General features: G+C 33.0%; 1 protein-coding gene across 1 annotated transcript; it reads left to right on the top strand.

Annotated features, from left to right (window-relative positions):
- Window positions 1-7,501: 7,501 nt before the first annotated feature.
- Window positions 7,502-8,533, top strand: LOC131858477 (uncharacterized). The gene has a single exon (XM_059211727.1). It carries the CDS (start codon window positions 7,502-7,504, stop codon window positions 8,531-8,533), a length of 1,032 nt encoding a protein of 343 aa, XP_059067710.1.
- Window positions 8,534-9,806: the final 1,273 nt, after the last annotated feature.

The following is a 9,806-nucleotide window of genomic DNA, read 5'->3' as shown; positions in this document are numbered from 1 at the left end:
ATATGAGAGATTTGGACAATAGTGAGTGATATAAAGAAGACTCCCCATGAGCTAATAGTAGTGTGTGCAATCAACAAATGGTGTATCCTTTCCATTCTCAAGCTTCACCCCAAATAGGAAAGGTGTGGTTGCAAGCTTACGGTTGGTCATGTGAAACCAAACCAAGAGATCTCTTCCATACTTGGATTGAGTTTGCATACTAATGAGAAATTTCGTACATACCCTGGTGGCTAATCCATGTAGATTTCCTCTTTGAGATCACCATGAAGAAATGAATTCTTCATATCCATGTGATGTACCTCCCACCCTCTTGCTACTACAATGGCAAGAGCCAACCAAATGGAGTCCATTTTTGGCACTGAAGAAAAAGTCTCCTCATAGTCAATGCCACATGAACCTCCTAAAATCCTTTGGCTACCAATATTTCTTTGTATTTTCTTACTTGTCCATCTGCTAATTTATTCATCTTCTAGACCCACTTACACCTGACAAGCTTGTGATAAAAAAAAAAAGGTGGAACTAGGTCCCAAGTTTGCTTTGCAATAAGGAAGTTCTATTCCTCATCCATGGCTACTTCCCAAAGAGTATTCCCTAAATTTTGCATAAGTTTGGGGTTAGATGCTTGAACCACATAGGCATACATTGGCATGATGGGCTTCATAGTTGAGGGTGCATGAGGGACAATATATATATCAGCTAAGCTTCATGTTCTTTTATTTTTCACAAGGGATACTGAATCATCACTAGAATCCAAATCAATGATTGGATATGAATTTGCACATGCATTCTCTTGTTCATCTTAATCATAGTTAAATGTATCAAAAATTATATTAGAATGACTACATCCGTCATCTTTGAGATCTATAAGAGGAGGTAGCACAAAAGTGGTGACATGTTTCTCCTCATATGCATGCATGGGACTTTCATCAAAGTTGACACTCCTCTCAATGAAGAGAGTTTCTATTGAAAGATATAGTGATTTGTATCCCTTTACTTCATTTGGATATCCAATGAAGATGCATTCTTTGCTTTGAGGCTCCAAATCCTTCATCTTGTTTGTAGAAATGTGAGCCCGTGCACATGATCCAAAAATGTGGAAATGTGAGACTTCTAGTTGTATACCACTTCATTCTTCAAAAGGTGTTTTTTTGATGACAGATTTGTGAGGAGACCTATTTTGTATGTATGAAGCATAGTTGATTGCTTTATCCCACAATTTGGAGGGAAGGGGCCTAGCATGCAACATTGAACTAGCCATCTCTTTCAAATATTAGTTCATCCTCTCAGCTACCTCATTTTGTTGTGGAGTGTAAGGAATTGTGTTTTTCAACTGTATTCTATCTTCATCACAAGGATGTTGGACATTGAATTGTTGACATGCTCCCCCCCATTATCTGTGTGGAGGATCTTGATCATTTTTCTAGATTGCTTCTTTACATGGGCTTTGAAAATCTTGAGATTCTCAAACACATTAGACTTGAACTTGAGGAAATATACCCATGTGTATTGCATGTAATCATCAATGAATGTTGAGACATATTTGGCTTTTCTCATGGAAGGTTCAGGAAATGGACCCATTAGATCACTGTGAACAAGCTCTAAAGGAGAAGAATCTGTGCATGCATTCCTTTTTGGAAACTTTTCTTGTGGATGCTTGCTAAGAGCACAACCTTCACAAGTTCCATAAAAAATTCTATGGCAGGAAATGCTATCACCATCCCTTGTTTGCTAAGAGCACAACCTTCACAAGTTCCATAAAAAATTCTATGGCAGGAAATGCTATCACCATCCCTTGTTTGCTATGTTGTTGCGTGTATCTAAAGTTTAAATGACCAAATATTTTATGCCAAATTTTACTTTCATCATTTGCATGTGTTAGCAGTAAAGTGGAATCTGATTTAGCAACAAAGTCAGAAAAGGTATACAGATGAGATTGATGATTCACCTCACTAATGTCAACAATCTTAGAGTTGTCTTGCATGTCAAATATGCTCACTAAATCTAGGGTGAATTCAACTCTCCTTCCAATGCCAATATATATCATTTGATAGACAGGGAGAAGAATAAAGAAACCTTTGGAATGTGCAAGATATTCTCAAAACTTTCAATTCTAAGAGCTCTACTCTCCCTATTTTGGTTGCCTCTACTGGAGTGTCATATCCCATGAGAAAATAAGGACCAACATATGGTTTTAAAGATGAGAGATCATCTTTTGTGGCTTCCCTGTGGTTTTAATCTCTGGAGTCAATGATCCATGCGTTTGGAGGAGAATTAATATCAATTAATGTGTGTACATTATCTCTTGTTTTTAGGATCTTTTTCTTCCTACTTCTTCTTGGCACTTTTGGGAATTAGATTACCAAGATTATTCTATTGAAGTGTTTCTGCGATGAGATCAATGCTCTTCTTCATGCATGATGATTCCAGTGTTGGCATGATTGGCATAGCTGAAGATGATATTTACATACCGGTATAAGGACTGTTGGTGAGGATATAGTTGATATTATAAGGATATGATGGCATGATAATGTATGACCAGTATAGATTGATATATTGGTTGGTGACTTGGTGATCAATTATTTGTGTTGTTATTGATGGCAACTATGGCAATTGTTTATTCTTGATTACTTTATCATCTAGGTTTACTGGTGTATCCTAACCGATAATGGATTAAGTTGGTGAGATGAACTATGTAGCTGACAGACAAACTAGCAAATAGGACTTTAACCAGTAAACATGAAAAAATGTTATACTTAAGCAATTGGTTTTGAAGATTGATGAGGAATTAGGTGTTGCGGTTTGAAACATGTGTTTATATCATTGTAATGAGTCTATGACCAGAACCGCATCATGTCTTAATAACTGGAAGTCATGCTTGTGATTTACTGTTATATTTTCAATAGGGTTTTAGAACCGGTAAAAAGATCTCTTAACCAATGATGCTTTATGGATTGGCGATGAATTTCATTATATACCTAACTTGATGGTGACATGTCACAACCTATGTGAGAAATTGAAATGATGTTTTGGCACGATTAAGGATGGAATTTCTTGGGATTTATAGTGAAGAGCATAGAAGAATGTTTTAAGGTCTTGACTGCTTATCAGATTGATGTGCAGTGTCGTGTTATGATTATTCAACAGTTGTAATTGTCTTGATATTTTTTGTAATAATATGTATGATGATTTGTGATATATGATTCAAATTCATTTGAATCTTGATGTATCTAGGGTTTAGTAGCTGACAAAAATGTAAAGTGTATTTAGGTCAGTTTTGATGAGGTTTATTGTATCAATAATCTAAGAAAATAATGTTTAGCCAAACCAGATGTGTGTGTCTAAAAGAGTGAAGCAGATTGGAGTTGAAGTGGATTTGAACAAGCAAGGAGGAAGTGTTATTTCCAAATCATTTCATCTATTGTTTCCTAACAGTTGCAACAGGTTTAAAATTCTTTAACCAGGTAGGTCCTAACAGGGCTGATTGTATAAATCCCTTAACCAGGTAGCTCAACAACTTGAGTTTAAATCCTCCTGTGAGGTTGCTTTTAATTGGGCAAAGATCCTAACAGAGCACATATTGTAAATCCCTTGATCGGGTAACTCCTAACAGGGTCTTCTCCTAACCAGGAATCATTGTAAACTTCTAACTGGGCTAGGCTCCTAACGGGTGCATTCTGAAAGAGTGCATTATCTTGTGGGTACCAATTCCCACCATAGTTTTTCCCATTTGGGTTTCCACGTGAAAATCCTAGTGTTCATATGGTGATTGATTTGTGTTTTTGTTAAGTTGATATCTTTCTATTGCATGCATGATATGGAACACTTTAATGAGCAGTTTGATAAATCTTATTAGTAGATTGATTTCAGTAGCTACCGATACAAGTTATGATCTGTTTTGGTGAAGTATTAATTAGTTTGGTTTAAGATTTCAATTTGTTATTAATACTGATTAAACCCCCCCCCCCCCCCACCCTCTTTACGCTGAGAGGCGTAACCTATAGTGGCAGCACGGGGTGGAGTGGGATGGCATGACTGTGTTAAAAAAAATTTGTTAACTTTTATAAATTGAAAGCTGACAAGTAATATTTAATAAATATTATATCTTTTTGAACCGACAACTAAATAATCATAATGTTTCAAACTAATATAAATACCGATGAATGTGTAGAATTAAAAACAGATTACTGTGAATAAATACAAAAAAAATTATCACCAGCGAGTGCGAATAGTGCGAATACTTCAAATAAATTTACCAGCAACTGCGAATAGTGCACATAGTGCGAATAAATTTACCCAGAATATAGTGCAAGGTGGTGCAAATAAATACTCTAAAAAAAAGTAAGTCATTTTCACTTTATTTTACCTATAATGTAAAATGGGTATTATATATACAATGGATAATGATATCTTTTATTATCTTTTTAGTAAAAGTAAATATTTTTTAATTCTATATTATTTATAGTAGTTTATATATTAAGTTGATATTAAATTAATTTATATAATTAAATAATATGATTAAGTTAATATTTCTCATATATTTTGTATATAATTAAGTTGATATGAACCTAAATTATATAATTAAGTTAATATTTTTTTTAGTTTTTAAATATATTTTATTTATATTATATTCTTTTTTATTTTTATATTTAATTATATTATATTTATTTATTTTTTATTTTAATTAAATTGATATTAACTTGATATGAACATATTTAAAATAGGTGGTATAAATTATTAATAAGGATATTTTTAAATATGTAATAATTTATAATTAAATTTGTAGGATGCCTCGTCGTCCAAGGACAAGTTTTGAAAATGAAGAGCAATGAAAAGAGCATCGAAGAGAATATGCTCAAAATTATATGAGACAACGACGTGAACAAATGGCTAATGCAGAAAGAGAGGAAGTAAGAATTCATTCAACTAAAGAGCAACAAAGAGAAAAAAAGAGAGAATACGCTCAAAATTATATGAGTCAACAATGTGAACAAATGACTGATCTACAAAGACAAGAAGAAAGGAATCATTGAAACCAAAATGATAGACAAAGAAGTGCTAAACATAGGGCAGAAATGACAGTGACAGAGATTGAAGAGGAAATGAGACAACATGCAGATAAAATGATGAAACATCGTGCACAAACATCTCAAGATGATGGATATATATTAAGAAGAAGAATACAAAGAGCTATGCATTCTGATCAATTGAATGAGATGGAAAGACAACAAATACAAGTGCGTAATCGTCAAGCAGTTGAGGTTAGTTCCGAAGGGATGAATTCTTTGACAATTGATCATGTGCTACAAACACCAAATGATAGAGTTCAAAATGTAATGAATGTTGATTTTCAAAATCATATGGAAAATAATAGTTCACAACAAGAATTAACAACTACTCTAAGAAGACAAAGACAATTGCAAAGAACACAAAATAGAAGAGATCAAGGAGTAGTTAATAATGATGGAAATATTGAGATTGATTTGAAGACTTTACAAATGATATTTCGACATGGACTCGATCAACTTTCTACACCAAGCATGTGCTACATTTGTCAAGAGAGTTATCCTGCAATGAAGGTTGTGCAGGTACTTGAGGGCCCTATTTGCAATTGATGTCGACAAGAGAAAAATGAACATCGATTTTCAGCATCAAACAATATGGATCCTGGTCCACAACCATTAGAACTTGCAAATTTAACACAAATAGAAGAAATGTTGATAGCACGTGTCAACCCAATTCTTCAAGTAACACATGCAACTGGGGGTCAATACAAATATAAAAGACATACCATAAGTTTTCCACAAGAAGTGAGAGAAATAGCTAAAATTTTACCACATCAGATAAAAGATTTGCCAATCATCATTGTTCAAAAAAAAGATCAACGTGGAACAAATTATAATTTTACAGTTAATAAAGAGAGGGTGTATAGAGCACTTAAATATAAAATAAAACATGATAAGTTCTATAGAGATGTTCAAATTGATGAAAATGCACTTAATGACCTTACATGCAATTCAGATGAGAACATTTTTGATCAATTGAATTCTGTTCATATGGAGTTTGATTCAGACACAAATGAATATGTATTTGCGGGTCCAATATTAGAGATGGATGAAGAAAACATTATTAATCACACTACATCAATGGCCTCTAAACCTCCAAATGCTCGAAGAGAAATGGAACTAATTCATGCATGGGTAAATAATCCTAATGTAGATCCTGGATCACTAATTGATTGGCCAGGAATTGGAGCATCTCTAATAAATGAGTATGTCACTGAAGGATTACTTGATATGGCTTTTCCAACACTATTCCCAGATGGACAATGTGATTGGATAGAACCACGAATAAGGAGAGTCCATCTACATGAGTTTGTTAAGCATTTACTTTGATATAGAGATCATCGTTTTGGCCGACACCCAAGATTTAGATATTATATGATGAATATGATTATGCGACATCGTGCACAAAACTCATCTGCAGTGTTTGTCAAAAAGAGCTTGCAAGAGATGCTAATCACAATGAATGAGTTACGAGAACATATGGAAAATATCCCACACTCACATCTAGCTGATCGTTTGATGCATTTTGGCACAACACTAAGGGGTACAAGGTCTTATTGGGCAAAATGTCGAGCTGAATTATTTGACCTCTTGCATCAAATTGGTACACCAACAATTTTCTTTACTTTGAGTGCAGTAGATATGTACTGGCCAGATTTGCATGCATTAATGCCAAGGACATAGCCAACTAATCCACAAGAAGCACAAAAATGGAGGTGTCAAAGTATTATTGACTACCCACATATTGTGGCATATTACATGCACCTATGCTATACAATGTTTAGAAAGGAAATACTATAAAAGGGAATGAAGGCAAAAGATTATTGGTCAAGATATGAATGGCAACATAGAGGATCACCACATGTGCATGGATTCATATGGTTAGAGGGAGCACCTAACATAGATAATCTTGATTGGAAAAATCATGATGAAGTAAAACATGCTAAAAAATACTTTGATTCTATTATCCATGCATGGAATCCACGAGGGGATCCACATCAACGAAACATACAAGTATGATGTTAATTCTCAATTGTATATATTCATTTCAAAATATATTATTCTTAAAGATTTATATTTTCTTTAATAAAATATGTTATATCATCAATGATAGGTCTTACAAAATTTTACACAACATCCATGCCTTCGAAATACACAACAACTAAACCAGATTGACTTGGCACGTGACTATGAAGAGTTGCTCAATTGTTGGGAAGAAGAGATATTGATAAACAAAATCCATGGAGTGCAGAATATGAAGGAGATGATTACACAAATAAAGCAATAAATTTTATCAACACTATGAAAGAGAATGGCTTATTAATACCTGATGATATGATGTCAAGTATATCGTATGGAACCTTAGGTGCTAAGCAAAAAAAGCACTTGATATTATTATGTCACATTATAATCAAGATAACAATGCCATGCCACTATACATGATAATTCAAGGAACAGCTAGAACAGGTAAATCATATCTGATTCATGCAATTCGTCAAACTCTTAATGATGGATCAGGATCACAACGTTCTCCCTTATTATTACTAGCACCGACTAGAGTTGCAGCATTTAACATTGGTGCATCAACAATTCATTCAACTCTACGAATACCTATTGCAGATTTTATTGAATTAGAAGGCACAATACTCACAAGTCTCCAAGAAGAAATTCAACATATTAAATATATATTGATTGATGAAATGAGTTTTATTGGACAAAATTTGTTACAAAATATTGATTCAAGACTACGTCAAGCTTTTCCTAAAAAATCAAACATGAGTTTTGGTGGAAGATCAATCATTTTGGTAGGAGATTTGGGACAACTACCTCCTGTTAGTGACAAACCACCTTATGATAGTAATGTGCATGCAAAATTATTATGGCAAGAGTTTAAGATAGTTGTTACTTTGGATAAGGTGTTTAGACAAGATGGAGAAACTGAAGACCAACAAAGGTTTCGCCAATTACTCACAAATATTAGAGATGCACATCCAACTATAGATGATTGGAAATTATTGATGACAAGAATAGATGCTTCATTACATCCAACAATTAAGGAGGAGTTTGATAATAATATTCATCTATTTGCAACAAATGACAATGTGCATAACCATAATAGAAAAAAGTTATATGCATTAAGAAGACCAATAGCCCGAAGCATTGCAAGTAAAGAAGGTAGTACTAATCCAGTAGGAGGTCAAAATGATGAGTTAGATGTTGAATTATTAATTTCTAAGGATGCAAGGGTCATGTTAACATCTAATTTATGGATAGAAGCGGGTCTTGTGAATGGAGCTTTAGGATACATCCGAAATATCATATACAAACCTGGATGTGCCCCACCAGATCCACCAACATATGTTATGGTTGAATTTGACAATTATTTTGGACTTCCTTTTGAAGATGCATCTCCTAATTTGATTCCTATTTCACCAATACAAAGGGGCCATACACTTCAATTGCCACTATGATTGGCTTGGGCAATCACAAGGATTGACTCTTTCAAAGGCAACAATTGACATAGGACCAAGAGAAAGGGCAGGATGAACATTTGTTGCTATATCACATGTTAAGGCCTTGGATGGAATTAGAATCTCACCACCATTTTCATATGATCGTTATGAAAAAATGAAGCAGGAAAGCAACTTGCCAAAAGGAAAGCAGAGGAAGAAAGACTCAAATCTTTGGAAACATAATATTTTTATGTAATGTATACATTGTTGAATTGAACTCTTTTATTAAAATTGGGATTAAATTTGTGTTTTTAAAGATGAAATGTTGCATTCAATATGAATTCCTATTGTACACTCCATTGAATATGATAGGCATCATGATTTGTAAAGGATAAAAATGCTTTATTTAAAACAAAAGGTGATAAATTAATACTTTACATGTCGCGTTGCAGATGCTACTAGCCTAGATATCTTAATACATCTATCTAAAATACGACGAGAGATATCAGTCTCGAGGCACCTAACTATTCTCAACAACAATTTAAAATAGGCGCCTCGAGACTGATATCTCTCAGCGTATTTTAGATAGATGTATTAAGATATCTAGGCTACTTACGCTGAGAGGCGTAACCTATAGTGGCAGCACGGGGTGGAGTGGAATGGCATGACCGTGTTAAAAAAAATTTGTTAACTTTTATAAATTGAAAGCCGACAAGTAATATTTAATAAATATTATATCTTTTTGAACCGACAACTAAATAATCATAACGTTTCAAACTAATATAAATACCGATGAATGTGTAGAATTAAAAACAGATTACTGTGAATAAATACCAAAAAAAATTATCTCCAGTGAGTGCGAATAGTGCGAATACTTCAAATAAATTTACCAGCAACTGCGAATAGTGCAAATAGTGCGAATAAATTTACCCAGAATATAGTGCAAGGTGGTGCAAATAAATACTCTAAAAAAAAGTAAGTCATTTTCACTTTATTTTACCTATAATGTAAAATGGGTATTATATATACAATGGATAATGATATCTTTTATTATCTTTTTAGTAAAAGTAAATATTTTTTAATTCTATATTATTTATAGTAGTTTATATATTAAGTTGATATTAAATTAATTTATATAATTAAATGATATGATTAAGTTAATATTTCTCATATATTTTGTATATAATTAAGTTGATATGAACCTAAATTATATAATTAAGTTTATATTTTTTTTAGTTTTTAAATATATTTTATTTATATTATATTCTTTTTTATTTTTATATTTAATTAT

The sequence above is a fragment of the Cryptomeria japonica genome, chromosome 1 (assembly GCF_030272615.1).
Source record: "Cryptomeria japonica chromosome 1, Sugi_1.0, whole genome shotgun sequence".
NCBI classification, from domain to species: Eukaryota; Viridiplantae; Streptophyta; class Pinopsida; order Cupressales; family Cupressaceae; genus Cryptomeria; species Cryptomeria japonica.
This window is presented reverse-complemented; position numbering and strand designations above follow the sequence as displayed.